This window comes from Orycteropus afer, unplaced genomic scaffold, assembly GCF_000298275.1.
Source record: "Orycteropus afer afer isolate SDZICR_OR568_19922 unplaced genomic scaffold, OryAfe1.0 scaffold00067, whole genome shotgun sequence".
Lineage (NCBI taxonomy): Eukaryota > Metazoa > Chordata > Mammalia > Tubulidentata > Orycteropodidae > Orycteropus > Orycteropus afer.
The window spans coordinates 11,744,205-11,760,532 of record NW_006921654.1 but is presented as its reverse complement, the minus strand read 5'-3'; the positions used below and the strand labels follow the sequence as shown (position 1 = coordinate 11,760,532).

Here is a 16,328-nt window from a genome sequence, read left to right as displayed (position 1 = left end):
TGGCAATGCTGGCCCTCAAAGCCAGACCTCTTGGTTCTGAGGCAGCCTCTTCTCCTTGGCCCGGCAGTTCACACCCGCTTGGAAGAAGGTATGGAGCCCCTGGGCCATGCACAGCTCAGGCAAAGGGCAGGGTGGCCCCGTTGCCCCCCGTGGGGCGTTTTCCTTCCGTTTGAGAAGGCTGGGCTCACTCAGTGCTCTGTCTGCTCTCCCCCCCGGGTCCAACCCAGCCTCCTTGCTGCTTACGTAGCCTCTACTCCTGCCTTCGTGTTCTCAGGTCCCAAGGAACCTGCAGTGTGTCTCCTGTGGCTCTGTGATTGGTGTGGGCGGCTCTCCCCCCAGCGCTGGGCAGCACTGAGTGACCACAGCAAAGGGGCAAGCAGCAGGGCAGCAGTTTGCGCTGCTCTCACCTCTCCCCGGCTCTGGCTCTGTCCTCCTGCAAACCCACACGGCCTCGCGGGCACCTTCCCTCCGGACTCCACACGGCCTTCAGCACCCCACCCCTACAGGTGATGACAACGGTTGGTGGTATTTGTCTATTCTATTTGCTTATAATAACAAATGTTGGACCTGCTGTTTAAAAACAAATGCAGAAATGCACGAAGTAGACGGGCAAGTCCTCACGGGAGTTACTACATTCCTGCCCTGTTTGCTCCCATTCTCCCAACAATCTTACGAACCAGGCACCAGCATTGTCCCCCTTCTACAGATGAGTAAGCTGAGTCACAGAGAGTACGTGTTTGGTCCAGCATCATAGGCCAGGAAGTGCATGATCCAGGATTCCATGAGGGAGCCTGGTGCTGCTCTCTTATATTGTCTCAATCGTCTACCACATTTAGCTAAATGTTTCCTCCATGCCCTGAACCACTGCCTCATGTCGCTCCAAGTGTCCACCCTCAGTGGCTCTGCTCTCCAGTTTCCTAGGGTGATTTTCACTGTTTAGATATGCCGACTTAAATCTTACCTCACATTCATTGGGAAATACATAGCTTTCGCTATTTTGGATTAGTCATTCAACAGGCATTTATTGAATGCCTACTATGTGCCGGGCCAAAGTTTAAGGACCTTGGGATAGAGACTTCAATTACAGACCAAAACTAAGTGCCTGGAAGAGACTGCATACCAGTGGGGAATCCACTCCCAGGCCTCAGCCTTTGGCTTCCACTGAGTTCTGATAATCTCTGTTCTGCGATAATCTCTGTTCTGTGGCAACGGCCCTTTCTGACCCACTGTGCCTTCTTTCCTCAGGCCCCCTGCTGGTGACATGTGGCTGCCACGCGTCTCCAGCACTGCGGTGACTGCACTCCTGCTGGCGCAGACGGGCCTCTTGCTCTTCCTGGTCTCCCGGCCGGGTTGGCCTGGGCCACCATCCCCAGCAGATGGCAAGGAGCGTGTGCACGTGCTGGTATTGTCCTCATGGCGCTCGGGCTCATCCTTAGTGGGCCAGCTCTTCAGCCAGCACCCGGACGTCTTCTACCTGATGGAACCCGCGTGGCACGTGTGGACCGCCCTGTCGCAGGGCAGTGCACCGGCGCTGCACATGGCTGTGCGTGACCTGGTGCGCTCCGTCTTCCTGTGCGACATGGCCGTGTTCGATGCCTACCTGCCTTGGCGCCGGAATCTGTCAGACCTCTTCCAGTGGGCAGTGAGCCGAGCGCTGTGCTCGCCGCCGGCCTGCAGCGCCTTCCCTCGTGGCGCCATCAGCAGCGAGTTCGTGTGCAAGCCCCTGTGTGCGCGGCGGCCCTTCGCCCTGGTGGAGGAGGCCTGCCGCTCCTACAGCCACGTGGTCCTCAAGGAGGTGCGCTTCTTCAACCTGCAGGTGCTCTACCCGCTGCTCACTGACCCCGCGCTCAACCTGCGCATCGTGCACCTGGTGCGGGACCCGCGGGCAGTGCTGCGCTCCCGAGAGCAGACGGCCAAGGCGCTGGCGCGCGACAATGGCATCGTGCTGGGCACCAACGGCACGTGGGTGGAGGCCGACCCGGGCCTGCGCGTAGTGCGCGAGGTGTGCCGTAGCCACGTGCGCATCGCCGAGGCGGCCATGGACAAGCCGCTGCCCTTCCTGCGAGGCCGCTACCGCTTGGTGCGTTTCGAGGACCTGGCGCGGGCGCCGCTGCCGGAGATCCGTGCGCTCTACGCCTTTGCTGGGCTGCGCCTCACGCCGCCGCTCGAGGCCTGGATCCACAACATCACGCACGGGGCCGGGCCTAGCGTGCGCCGCGAGGCCTTCAAGACCACCTCGAGGGATGCGCTCAATGTCTCCCAGGCCTGGCGCCACGCTCTGCCCTTCGCCAAGATCCGGCGCGTGCAGGAGCTGTGTGCCGGGGCGCTGCAGCTGCTGGGCTACCGGCCAGTGTTCTCCGAGGATGAGCAGCGCGACCTCTCCCTCGACCTGGTACTGCCTCGTGGCCCGAGCAGCTTCAGCTGGGCATCATCCACCGCCACGCACCCAGGGCCTTAGCGGGATGACCAGCAGGTCCCGGAGGCGTGTGTGTGTGTGTGTGTGTGTGTGGTTGGAGCCCAGTCTCTCAGTGAGGGGAGAGGCCCGAGTGAGGGAGTCTGCTTGTGCAGCGGGAAAGGATAGAGGCCTCCACTCCTTGTCGCGGTGCCCACTTACCAGCTTTCCTCTGAGACATCTTTAGGAGCTAGGTTCCCTCTGGGTGCTCCCTTCACGAAAGCTAAACTCTTGCCTGCGTGTCCTCTGGCACAGGGAGTTAGCCCAGATGCCTTGGCTCACTCTTAAGCGCTTAACTCTCTCCTCCACTGGGAGCTTCATCCAGCACCTGAGAAGTGTGGCGCACCCTGTCTGGGGGTGGAGGGGGTTGTGGTATCTGGCCTCTGAAGCCTGTTCTCTCCCTGCGACACAGCATCCGGCCGCATCCCCTGGGGCCCCGGTGCACCTCCATCAACTCGGTTGGTTTGTATTCACCTGGATCTTCGGTGAGAAATCAGACATGATGCCCCTTGTCCCGTGGGCTCCGTTGAGTGTCTCTGTGCCACCGCTCAGGAGCCCAGCTCTGGTGAGCCTTTGATTTCTCCTGACAGGAAGGAGCACACATACATAAATACAATCATTAACCTGCCTGACACACACTATAATTTACAGCCTGTAACATTGCACAAGCAAAACTCGGAACTGACGGGACTTGTCCAAGGTCTCACGGTGAGAAGGCTGAAGGGTTTTGCTCTAAGGCTGCAGTGGGAAGAAAAGGGTGATTCCTACATGCACAGACCTGCCTCCTAGACAAAGAAGGGTCCGATTTTCCCCGTTATTTGCTCAAATCCATTTGCTGTGGAGTGGTTGGCGCAAAAAGTTAATATCCTTTGCTGTTCATCAAAAGGTTGGAGGTTCAAGTCTGCCTAGAGGCATCTTGGTAACCCACTTCGAAAAATCAGCCCTTGACGTTTATTTACCTTCAAAAGCACAAATGTGTACAGCTTTACGTTATTGTACCTGGCAGAAGAGAAGTATATTTTTAAACTAAAACTGAGACCTCTTACAAAAATTAAGGCTCTCTTTTGTAAAATTTATAAAAGTTAATTGGATACAATCAGCAAAACACTGAATTAACAACATTTTGTAAGTAATAAAACTGTACTTTGGTCCATCTCCCAAGAATTGAGATTTTCTCCATTCAATTGTAATTTAGTATGTAGCTTGAACTCTCAAACTTGAAGTCATCATCCTTGATTAAGTGCTACCACTGTAACAATACTAAACCTAAAATTTTAAAATAAACTTTTTTTTTTCCCTTGGTAAATAAACTACAGCTTCATCAGGAAAAATAAAAGCAGCCATTGCAAGCCCTATGGAGCACAGCTCTACTCTGACATCCTGGGGTCACCTGAGTCAGAATCAGCTCCACACCAACTGGTTACCGGTTTATTTGCTCAAGCAAAGGTATGCAGCCAATGCCAGGATCACAGCTGGAAGCTACAGTGTGGTGAGCTCTGGGCCCAGAGCACAAAATCTGGACAGGATCCTAGATCAGCCTACAGGGAGGCAGGGAGGAAGTAGAATGGAGGAGAGGGCTGGCTGGTCTCTTGCCTGTGGCCTGGGGAGGCTGGGGCAGCAAGCCAGGCCTAGCATGTGGTAGAGGAGGTTGGCATCAGGATCAGTGCCTGGAGGGCAGGTGAGGCAGGTCACTGGGTTAGCTAACTATATCTGGTTTGCCAGGAGCTTGGAAGAAAAAGACTCTGGGATCATTCTACTTCCCTTCATCATTTGGGGCCAGGCCCTGAAAAAGAGGACAAGGTCCCTACCTGCAAGCCATACCACTTAGGTCTGGCAGCAGCGGGCTTATCGAAGAGCTGTTGGATGTGTAGTCATGGTTGTTAGGTGCTGTCAAGTTGGTTCCTACTCATAGCAATCCTGTGTACAACACAGTGAAACACAGCCTTGTCCTCTGCCATCCTCACAATCCTCGCCAAGTTGAACAAGCTCATTGTCACAGCCACCATATTGCTCCGTGTCATTGAGGGTCTTCGCCTTTTTCACTGACCTTCTACTACTTTACCAAGCTTGATATCTTCTCCAGGGACTGGTCCCTTCTGACATGACCAAAATACCAAAAGGAGCTGTGGTGGCACAGTGCTTAAAGCATTTGGCTGCTAATCAAAAGGTCATACTTTCAAACCTACCAGCCACTCCAGAAAGATGACGCAGTCTGCTTCTGTAAAGATTTACACCCTTGGGGACCCTATGGGGCAGTTCTACTCTGTCTTATAGGGCTGTTGTAAGTTGAAATCGATTCACTGGCAGTAGGTTGGATATGTAGAGAAGACTTAGCCTCGAGCTCAGGAAACGAGAGCCAGTAAGTGCTCAGTAAATTATTTTCTTAAAAAAGAAAAAAAAAAAAAGCCTCCGGGTGGATAGGGAAGCAGATTTGGGTTCACACAGATAGAAACAACACCCCCCATCACACCAGGACACACAGCTGGGTCTGAGAATTGTGAGTTGCCACCAGAATTATGTTCCTGTCACCTCTGGAAACAAGAAGCTGCCCCCACTGTTGGCAGAAATGCTTTTGTGGTCACTGGTCTGATTCTCAGCCAGGGTGTGGCCTTGGATTGGTGGAAACTGGATAGTGGCTCCACATCCTGGCTGCAAGATAGGCAGGGAAGGGGGATCTGGTGTTTTTGGCTAGTGGCATAGTGCCTAAGGCATCTGACTGCTAACCAAAAGACTGGCTGTTCAAACCCACCAGCCACGCCTCGGAAGGAAGACCTCGGAAGGAAGACCGGGCAATCTACTTCCATAGAAATGGAAAACCAAAGGAGGGGTCACTATGAGTCGGAATCTACTCGACAGGAGTGAGTTTGGTTTGGGTTTTGGTTTAGTTGGAGGGAAAAGAGGGATATTGACCTTATTGTTCTTACATCATCGTGAGCCGGGGTGTCTTGTTGCACAGCGATATAGCTGAAGGTAGAAACCTCCTGGCAGCCTGTAGCTTCCACCTTTCACCAGAAGCTAGTCTGTGCCTACCTGCTGTTAGGACTGGAATTAGTCCCTCCCCTTGTCTGTGTGCCCTGAGCTGCAGCAAGGAAGTGCCTAGGTCCAGCAATCACCCCTAGTCCTCTGGTGTGGGTAGAGGAGGGGCAGGCAAAGCATGGGAGGGGCTCACAGATTAAATGTTGCCTAAAATAGGAGATAGAGCCCACCAGTTATTCAAGAAGCTGTTAGGACATCAATGGTGTGTCAACATTTTTTGATATTTTACAGTCAATAAAATAGCTTCTCTGTCAGCACTGTGTCAGCTGTCAGGGCAGGCTATCACAGACTCTGTGTTGCCTTAGGCCCCGAATGCGCCACCTTCAGGCTTGGCCTCCAAAGGCCTGTTCTACCCTTCTTGATGTGCTAGCTTCTAACTCACTGTTGTCTCACTGGAATATATGCAAGCCACATACATAATTTTAAATTATCTAGTTGTTGTTGTTGTTATGTGCCGTCAAGTCCAACCCGACTCATAGCGACCCCTCCTTGGGTTTCTGAGGCAGTATCACTATGGAAGTAGATTGCCCAACCTTCCGAGGAGTGGCTGGTGGGTTTGAACCTCCAGCCTTCTGGTTAGCAGTCAAATGCCTTAGGCACTATGCTACCAGAGCTCCCAAATTATCTAGTACCTGTATTAAAAAAAATAATAATAATTTTAACAGTATATTCTACTTCTCAATAAATGCAAAACATAATTTTAGTATGTAATCAATATAAAACTATTATATTGCTCTTACTCCCTTTCTTGGGACCCCTGCCTTGGCCCCAGTTGGTCTAGCAGTTCTTAGTCTTACAATCCTGGGATAATCCCACCATTTCTGATGTCCTACATCTTTCTTTTCTTTGGTCACCACTGTTTAATTTTGCTGGAGTACATACTCTGCTTTCAAAGCAGGGGTACATGCAACATACATTTTCTCAGTCCTATAAACTGAAATTTTTTTTTTTTTTAACCTCTTAATTCATCATTTGACTCGGTATAGGACTAAATTCAGAATGTTTCCTAATGTGATACACAATTGAATGTTATTTAAATAAATTGGTTTCTTCAACTTCTACTAGACTTTCCTAGTCTGGGAAATACACCACAAGACGCCGGTGTTAAGTATTTCATGACCTATCTTATACTCAGTAATCTTATTTCAGGTAAGCTTCTTGGTGGATATAAAATCCCATTCCTAGCAGCAGAGAAGTGACAGTGGAAAACTTACAAAACAAAAGCTTCAGAAAGGAAACGCCAATAAACGATATTGCTAATGTTCTTTCATTAGAAGGAAAACATGTATTCAATACACAGTGTTTCTTAATTAAAAATAAGTGAAACTTAAAAAAAAATTTAAATGGAAAATAAATAAGCAAAACTTAAAAAAAAAAAAAAAACCAATGTCCACGTAAACAGTCCAGGTATTGCCTTGTCTTCTGGTTGCCACCTCCTGGCTGGTGCCAGGCTGAGTCTCAGCTCTTTGTAGGTGAGCTGTCGTTTCTCTCTGGAAGTTGAAGGCCTTTCTTTGTTTGTGGGGAGAGTTGAGCAACCCCATTTATCTCCAAGGACTGTGCTGGGTAGAGTATAATTACAGGAAACCAGTCACTGCCACACACCCAGAAAGTCCTTTCAGAATCTGAAGACCTGACAAGAAGTTCAGATCCACTGGAGGTAACTATCAATCACAGAACTGTTTTTAACTTTAACAACACAGCACAAAGTTTCCACTTCAATAATCTACTACATCTCTTGGCTATCTTTCTAAAGTCCTGTGTTCTTTTTTCACCTAAACCAAAGCACAAAACTGTTTTAAAAACTGTGTTTAAGAGAATAAAGCCAACATGACTGACAGTTATGGTTGTTAATGTTTAAAAAGTCATTCCAGGCCCTCCGATGAAGCTAAACCAAAATTTTGTTAATAGGCTATTGGTCATTTTTTAAAAACCATTTTTTTTTAATGGGCTGTTTGTGCACAGAAAGACATCTCAGGGGCTGGAGTGCATGGAGGGATGGACACAGGGAAGAGGTAACAAAAAAAAAACAATTTCTTAAGGTATAATTTATATATTATAAAATTTTGCTAGTTTTAAGTGTACAAGTCAATGATTTTTAGTGAACTTACAGAGCTGTGCAATCAAGACTAGGAATCTCATTTCAGAATAATGCCATCAGCCCAGAGAGATCTCTTGTGCCAGTTTGCAGTCACTCCTTCCCACCCCCAGCCCCATACAACCACTTATCTCCTTTCTGTCTCTAAAAACTTGCCCTTTCTGGACATTTCCTAGAAATGGGATTATACACAGTGAAAACCGTGAGAGCAGGAATTCAAAGGGACTGCCTTTTTTTTTTTTTTCGGGCCTTGCACGTTTTCTAACTTGGACAAGTACAGTCTGACCACTTTTGTACCAGCTTATTTTAGTGGAACGTACCTGAGTTTTCCTTCTCTGACAGGTCCCTGCCTCACACAGGCGCCAGCTCTCGCAGGTTGTGGTATACTATGCACTCATTTTCTATCTGGCTTCTTCCATGTAGCCCATTTCCCCAATTTTTAAATTGAGATACAGTTCACATATCATAAAATTCACTACTGAAATTTTTTATTCTTGGTTATTGTGGTAGTTAAGGTTGTGTGTCAACTTGGCTGGGCCTGGTTGAGCAGCTGGTGGTAGTTATTCCCCATGATGAGACTGGCAATCAATTCCATGGTGGGATGTACCACAAGCAGCTGAGTAGGTGCTTTAGGGATGTAGTCTGCTTCCCATATATAAGCAGCAGCTTTGGGAATGGTCTCTAGCCTTTTGGCACACTTGAAACCTATATGTAGCCAAGTCATTGTTCAACAGCCTGCCATGCCCTGCTGATCTTGGAACTTCATCTGGACTTGAATTTAGTGGCCTGCATGTTGTTTGGTAACATGGGGGCTGTGCCTTTTTACTTGTCAACCTTGGGCTTGTCGGCCTCAGTAGCCAGCAGCTGCCTGAGTGAAGAAAAGCCTCCAGCTTCATGGGCTGGGAGCAGGAGGCAAAGCTGAAGCCCAAGGTTGAGGGGCTTTCACCCAGCCCCTAAAGCCTGGCACCTTGAACTTGGACTTAAAGCCTCCAAAGCTGTAACAGGATAAACTCCTGTTTGTTAAAGCATCCCATTTGTGGTATATTCCTGTCAGAGCAGCACTAGGGAACCAGAATAGTTAGGAAATTTCACAAGGATGTGTGAAGGTTCTCCCCAACCCCATTCTCTTACACACTTGACAGGCACTTGTTTCTCTTCATACTTGTTACTCTAGAAAAAGAAGCTGGTAAAGTGGGTGGATTTGGATGGAGATGCAAGTGATCAGCAGGCAACCTCCTGATCTGTGTTTTTTAAATTTCTTTCTTGCTCTTGTTCCTCTATTCAGTTTTCCTGAAGCTCCCATTTGATGTCAAAACTCCTAGTTCACTCCTCCTTTTCTCTATTTTCTTTTTAAATTTTATTGTGATTTGGGTGAAAGTTCACAGAGCAAATTCATTTTCCATATGTCACTTCATACACATTTTGTTTCATGACATTGACTCCAATTCCCCACAGTGTAACAGCTCTCTTCCCACTTCCTCCCATAGTTATCTCTTCCCTGTGTCCTTCCCTCCCACGCACCCCACTCCCAGCTGTCTCCCTGTGCCAAGAGTACCCTTCTGTTCTTCCACAATTGATATCTCCAAGGAGTGTATCTACCTGATGTGAATGTTCACCCCAGATCTGAAGGGTAACTAGGGGCCATAGTTACATAGGGGCCAACGAGGTCTCACCAGGCCCTCCGGCATTGATCCGCCTCCGAGTGGTTGACAGCGGTGGCCAGGCACCATCTAGTTCTTCAGGTCTCATAGTCACATAGGCTGAGATCGAGTCTCCTTTTCTTATCTTTGCTCTTCTCTTTTCCGTTATTTTACATTTGCCTCTAAAGTTGAGATCTCCTCAACTTTATTTTCCAATTCATCTTTCATATTGTAAAATCTGAAAGTCACAGTTTTAATTTCTAAGAGCTCTTTCTTGCTTTCTGTCCCTTTTTCAAAGCATCATGTTTTGGTTTTAGGAATACAAAGTCTTGAGATTAAGAAAAAAAATTAAGGATGCTAATTAGAAAAAAAATAATTTATTTTCTGTTTCCTAAGTTTTGTTTCTTCCAGGGTCAGTTGGAACATGTGGTTGCCTGTTCACCCTGTGAATAGGTGAGGGGATGGAGACATGGACGAGAAATGGTAGTGCTGCTGAGTAGACACTCAGTGAGCCCCTCTGTGTTTAGCCTCCCTCTCAGTCCTTTCCACCACCACCTCTGTGGTTTATTTCTGGATATGGCTTCCTTCTTCAAAACATGATGTGGGGGCTTAACCATGTGGCCTCTGGGAAGACTAGCTACTCTCAAATCCCATCTTGGCCACTTACTAATTTTGTGACCTCAGCCAAATAATTTTCTCTCTCTTAAATATCAGCTTCAGAATAATAACAATTATGCCACGGAGTTGTTTGGATTAATGAGATAATGCACATCTAGATAATGCACATGTCTGGTCTAATGGGGCGTACGCAGTTCACCTACCTTCCTATAGGTGGCACTGCAGAGCAGCGCGTTGTCCTACTGGAGCAGGAGAGGCGTCTCCAGAAGGGGGCGGAGCCTGTGAGGCTTAATCTCTCTGATCTAGCACATCTAGCACATCTTGAGAGGCACAGAGGAAATGTTCGATAAATTCATCTTACATTGAAAATACCATGGACTGCCAGAAGAACAAAGAAATCTGTCTTAGAAGAAATACAGCCAGAATACTCCTTAGAAGGGAGATGGTGAGACTTTGTCTCATGTATTTTGGTCATGTTATCAAGAGCGACCAGTTCCTGGAGAAAGACATCATGCTTGGCAAAGCAGAACCGGGTCAGCAAAAAAAAGAAAGACCCTCAAGGCAATGGTTTGACACGGTGGCTCAAACAATAGGCTCAAACTTGGCAAGGACTGTGAGGATGGTGCAGGGTAGGACCCTCTGTTGTACATAGGGTCGCTATAAGTTGGAATCGTTATCGACGACTCCTAACATTATCCACCAAAAGCCTGTCTCTGGGCACTGTGTTGAAATTGCTTAGCCTTGTAACTTCTCTTCCAGGGCTATGCTGTTTGTTGCTTGTTTGTATTTAGTTTCTTTGCTTTGGTCTTAACAGAGTCTTCTGAAGGGAGATAAGAACAAATATATGATTCCATTTTGCCATACTGAACTGGAGCCTCTTTTACATTTTTATTTTAAACTAGGTAGCACTGTACATGAGACAATGTGACCCTGCCCTCCACCTGCCCTACAATGAAATCTTTATGCTGTCAGGTGGCGTAGTGCCTAAGATATTTGACTGCTAACTAAGGCTGGTGGTTCAAACCCACCAGCCACTCCTCGGAAAGAAGGTTGGGCAATCTACTTCCATAGTGATACTGCCTCAGAAACCCAAGGAGTGGTCGCTATCAGTCGGATCTGACTCGATGGCAGTGAGTTTTTTAAAGAACTTTCCTGCTTCTCTTCATAAAAGTTTCGGAAATACTGAGGTCCAGTCTTAACTAAAACAGTCGTTACAAACCTGTTAGGACCCCTGTTTTCTAGATGCATTTTATGTCTACATCTCTGGTCTAATGGGGCGTATGCAGTTCACCTACCTTCTTATAGGTGGCACTGCAGATCAGCGCGTTGTCCTACTGGAGCAGGCGAGACTTCTCCAGGAGAGGCGAAACCTGTGAGGCTGAATTTCTCCCAGGTGTACGCAACGCCAGGGGCGGGAACAACGCTCGCCCCGCCCCTGCAATCTGCGGCGCCCTGTGATTGGAGGGAGGAACCATCAGTTAGCAGCGCCGTTGGGGTGGGGCGAAGAAGAGGGCCCCGGCAAAAGTGACGCTGAGCTGGCGGAGGCGCGGGGAGAGGAGCGGCCCTGAGAGCTCCTGCAGCGCTTTGGGTGCTCTCACCTCATTTCTCCGCGGTGAATGGCGGCGGGATGGAGCACGAAGCGAGCGGCGGCAGCGGGGGGTCAACCGGACTCTTTCAGCAGATACTCAGCCTGAAGCTAGTGCCGCGGGTGGGCAACGGGACCCTGTGCCCCAACTCCACTTCTCTCTGCTCCTTCCCAGGTACCAGCCCCGCCCCGCGCCTGCGCACTGCGCGCTTCGCCGCCTGATCCCCTGTCGCGCCGGTGTGCGGTTGCGGGGGGGGTCTCTTGCTTTTTTTCCCGGCCGGGTTCCCCTCGGCCCGGCAGACTAGCCCAGTAAGGGTTGTTATCCTCCTGGAAGGAAGTTTCCGTTCCATCTGCTGCGAGCTGGAGGGTACCCCAGTCACTTCCTCGTCGGGCCGCCCCCTGCTCCCGCGCTGGGGGCGAGGTCGGTGGACAATAGGTGAGGGGAGGGCAGAAGTGGACCCGGTAAACGAGACAAGATGGGCCACCAGCCGAATTGCTCATGCCCTTTGGAGTTTTCGAACGTCCCAGGCTCAAAGGTGAACCTGGCAAAGCCCGGGAGGCGGTGGTCCGCGCCTTGTCTGGGGCTCGTGGCGCCTGGCCTCTCGGAAACTGGGTCATCCTTGGAAGCTTCTCGGCTTTCGCTTTTGCAGTGCGGACTCTAAATTGTTTGGGCCAGAACTCGGTCCCTGTGTTTCTAGTCTGCGCCTGGAGGTCGGTTGTCTGCTAGTCGCTTGCACCTCCATCCAAATCCACCCTCTTTATCTGCTTCTTTTTGTAGGAGTCACTTTCTGCGACTTGTTGCTGAGTGTTTTTCCCACTCTTAAATCCAAAATCTTTGACTCAGCTTCTATTTAGCCGTTTTTAACTCTTCCTCCCCCTGGAGTTGCTGCCGAACCTGAATTGAGGATTTTGTGAAGTCATGATAGAAAGGTATCAAGTGTTCAGAAAGTTAAGAGAAATTACCTTACTTGGGAAAAGTAATAAAGAGTTGGAGGGCGAGGAGGGATCCTCACTTACTTGCATTGGACCATTGACGGGAGGTGGTGAATGAAGGTTGAGGTGAGGGCTTTCCAGCAAAGTTGACAAATATCTCGACTTAGTAAACGATAAGAGAACATGGCCTGAGACAATGACAAGGAGAGGATTATTGACTGCAGTCACAAACCAGGCACCTGTGATTTCTCACCTGCTGGGCAGTGACTGCTAGACGCCATTCAGTGGACACCTGGGACTGGCTGTGTATCACCTGCCTGGCAGTTCTCTCCACCAAGTTTGTGGTATCACTGAACGGTAGTTCACTTGTATAATTCTTGCCTTCCCTGTGGGAGACTGGGTTTGATTCCCAGCCAGCGCACCTCATAGGTAGCCACTGCTTGTCTGTTAGTAGAGGGTTGTGTGTTATGACACTGAACAGGTTTCAACAGAGCTTCCTGGCTAAAACAGACTAGGAAAAAAGGTCTGGGCTCAACTTCCAAAAATCAGCCAGTGAGAACCCTGTGGATCACAACATTCTGATCCACAGCCAAATCGTGGCAACGGCACAGGACAGACAGCGTTTCCTTCAGTAGTGTATGGGGTCCTCGTAAGTCAGACCACCTGGAGAGCCCCGAACAGCAGTGTCGGGATAGATGCACATGTTAGCTTGTAAGTAACCAAAATGATCATCTGGTAGCTGGAGTTGTTTCAGAAGATCCTGGGATCTCGTTTGACAGCAATAATGAAAACACATGGCATTCTGGAGAACTCACCTGAAAAATGAATTGGTCAGGCAGTCTGTAGGCACGACTAGCCCACATCACTCTGCTTTTGTTTCCTTATTTTTCCCCCCCAACTATTGGAGAAACTTCAGACCTACTGAAGATTTGGAAGAATAGCACAGTAAATGCCCAATGTATCTTTTAATACGACATCATTACTTTTATACTTTAGCTTTCTCTTTCTAAATAGGTGTATACATAAAAACACATATATACATATACACACACACGTCTAATGTACACATAGACATTTTTTACAGACCCATTTAAAAGTAAGTTGCAGATGTCATGGAACTTGACCCCCTATAATGCTAAACAAGTATCTGGTGAAACAGTCATAATCACAAAACCGTATCACACTCAAGCAACATAACATTGATTGAATAATGTTATCTAATATCCAGGTCTTACTTAAGTTTCTTCAGGTGTCCATATAGTTTTTTATGGCTTTAAAAAAAAAAAATTCCCCAGGATTAACCAAAGATTATACATTGCATTTAGTTGTTCTGTCTCTTTTGTGTGATTTAATCTAAAAACAGTTGCTCTGTTTCCGTTTCTTGAGATTGACGTTTTTGAAATGTTCATGCTAATTGTTTTGTGGAATGTACATTTCCCAGCGTATCACATCAAGAGACGTTTGATGTCCGTTTGTCCCCTTAGTGATAATGCTAAATTTGATCACTTGCTGAAGATGCTATCTATCAGATCCTCCACTGAAAAAGGTGCCTTAATCCTTTCATAATTAAAAAATGATCTATGGGGTGATATTTTGAAACTGTTTAGACTGTCTGGTTTTTAGTTGCCTTTTTTTTCTCTCTTTAAGAAAAGATAGAGAAAATGGATTTGGGAAGTTACTTCTAAGCAGTTTCGTAGTGGCGGATCTGTAGCATAGGAATTAGCATGCTTTCGGAAATGGGTCTGAACACATTAAACTGCAATATTTACTTGAGCTTATGGGTTCTGTGGATGCGTAATTTCAGGATGTTAATCAGCATGGATCATTCATTCCTTAAGTATATATGTGGTCAAGCACAGACTCAACTGGGGTATAAATATGCCTGAAGCATCCGTAGTCCTTGAGCTCAGGTTGATCAGAATGTGGTAGGTGAACACCTGCCCTCCTTGCTGTGCCTCATTGTTAAGGGAATGGGGGGTCTGATAGGTGTGTGGAGTTCCATCCTCTTTGAGGCACGACTGCCTGCTTAGAGTGAATTTCATTCGTTGTCCTGAATCTATCTTAGTTCATTTGGGCCCCATAGAAGAGGTTACTTGCACTTTATGCCAACTCATGAAAAAATCATTGCCTGCAAATATTCTGTGGTTCATCACTACAAGGAAGCTTTGAATTGATTTTTTTTTTAAAAAAAAACCTGCATTTGCAATTTAGTCATTTAGATTGCTGCCTAACCCTCTCTTACAGATTGAATTATGTTTCCCAAAAACATGTGTTATAAATCCTAACATCTATGCCTGTGGTTGTAATCCTGTTTGGAAATGGGTTGTCCTTGTTATGTTAATGAGACAGGATTAGTTTAGGGTGTATTTTGAGTCTGTCTTTTTTTTTTTTTAAATGCTTCTCTCTCTTTTTAATTGTGATTTGGGTGAAAGTTTACAGAGCAAATTCACTTGAATCTTATCTTTTTGAGACAGAAAATAAATTAAGCAAGTGAAGGAGAGGTGGGGGAGATTGATGCCAAGCCACAATGAGCTGTCCAAGGAACCAGGAAACAAGCTGAAGTGACAAGGCTTTTTCCCAGAGCCACAGAAGGAGAAAGCCTGCCTCTAGAGCTGGTGTCCTGAACTTGGACTTGTAGCCTCCTTAATTGTGAGAAAGTAAATTTCTGTTAAAGCCATCCACTTGTGGTATTTCTGTTACTACAGCAGTTGATAACTAAGACACCCTTCTTACTCTAAGTACATACTTGTTTTGTTGTCAGTTAACAAAATCTGAATGCCACGAAAGACAGACCTTTTCTTGTATCAGGAATAGCATTTTATTTCAGAAACTAGGAATTTCAATAAAATCCATGTGTGTCCTCTGAGAGTTCACCTAAAACCCAGAAATGTTTTGTTCGTACCATTGCTGGCATCAAGAACAAGTCACACATGAACCAGTCACTTATTTGTTCAGCAAATGCTCAGTGTCTGTTGGGTGCCTACTGTGTTCTAGGCAGGAAGTGAAGATGTAGTGATGAAGTGGTGAACCACCAAGCCCCTTCCTGCCTGGAGCTTTCATTCTAACGGAGAGAGAGAGAATAAACAAACGGAAAAGGTTTGGAATAGAGCAGTTGGTGGCGTTAGAGAATGTAAATGGAGGGGGAAGGTGCTGGGGTGGATGTCATCGTACAGAAGGTGATTGGGAAGCCATTTGTGGTGGTGGCACTGGAGCAAGAGTCTAAAGAAAATGAGGAACGAGCCATGCAAGTGTGGAGGAAGGTGAGGGCGCAGCACGTTCAGAGGTCCTGGCGCAGAAACAGCAAGGTGGCCTCTGCCTGGACGGCCCAGCGTGGGCAGGAGAGGAAGAGGTGAGGTCAGCTCCTGCATGGGTTTACTGGAATGTCTGCAGCAGAAGAAGCATGATCTGACTTTTTTTTTTTTTTTTTAAGTGTATAATTCTTTGGTTTTTAGTATATTCACAGTGTTGTGCAACTATCACCACAATCACTTTTACAGTGATTTTGTCACACAAGAAACCCCGTACCTATTAGCATTGACTGACTTTTTAAGAAGGCTTGCTCTAAATTTGTGTGACGAACAGATGAAAGGCCAGCTCAGGACAGACCCAAGGTAGGACAAGAGACTAGTGGGTGACCCAGGCCAGAGGGGCACACTCAGAAACCAGAGATGAGAGAGCGGGCAGGCAGTGGTGTCAGGAGAGAGGTAGACTCCAGGTAGGAGTCCTGAAGGAGATTGACGGCTCTCCTGGTGGAGAGTGGAGTCTGGCAAGAGAGCTGTCCCAGTGGGCAGTGTGACGAGATGCAGACTGCTGGGCAGGTAGCGTCAGGGCAGCCTAGCATAAAGTTGTAGTACGAGGCGGAACTCCAGTTTTCTCCAGGAGGACTGGTGTGATCGGGCTAGACCCTCAGTGTGTTGGATTGGGTTCTCTAGAGAAACACAAAAACCAGCAAAGTATATATATATATAT

At 47.5% G+C, this 16,328-nt stretch overlaps 2 protein-coding genes across 2 annotated transcripts in view; both read left to right on the top strand.

The window, feature by feature from the left end:
* Positions 1-1,252: 1,252 nt before the first annotated feature.
* On the top strand, positions 1,253-2,458 carry LOC103196603 (carbohydrate sulfotransferase 6). Its single transcript, XM_007940372.2, has one exon. The coding sequence runs from the start codon at positions 1,262-1,264 to the stop codon at positions 2,456-2,458; it is 1,197 nt and encodes a 398-aa protein (XP_007938563.1). The 5' UTR covers positions 1,253-1,261.
* Positions 2,459-11,468: 9,010 nt separating this feature from the next.
* The window catches only part of TMEM170A (transmembrane protein 170A), a 15,680-nt gene continuing 10,820 nt past the window's right edge, over positions 11,469-16,328 (top strand). The window contains exon 1 of the mRNA XM_042780877.1: positions 11,469-11,601. Within this exon, the coding sequence (XP_042636811.1) occupies positions 11,469-11,601 (133 nt within the window). The remainder of the gene's footprint in view (positions 11,602-16,328) is intronic.

Coding starts and splice junctions, on each gene's coding strand:
- LOC103196603 (XM_007940372.2), top strand. CDS start 1,262: ATGTGGCTGCCACGCGTCTCCAGCACTGCGGTGACTGCACTCCTGCTG.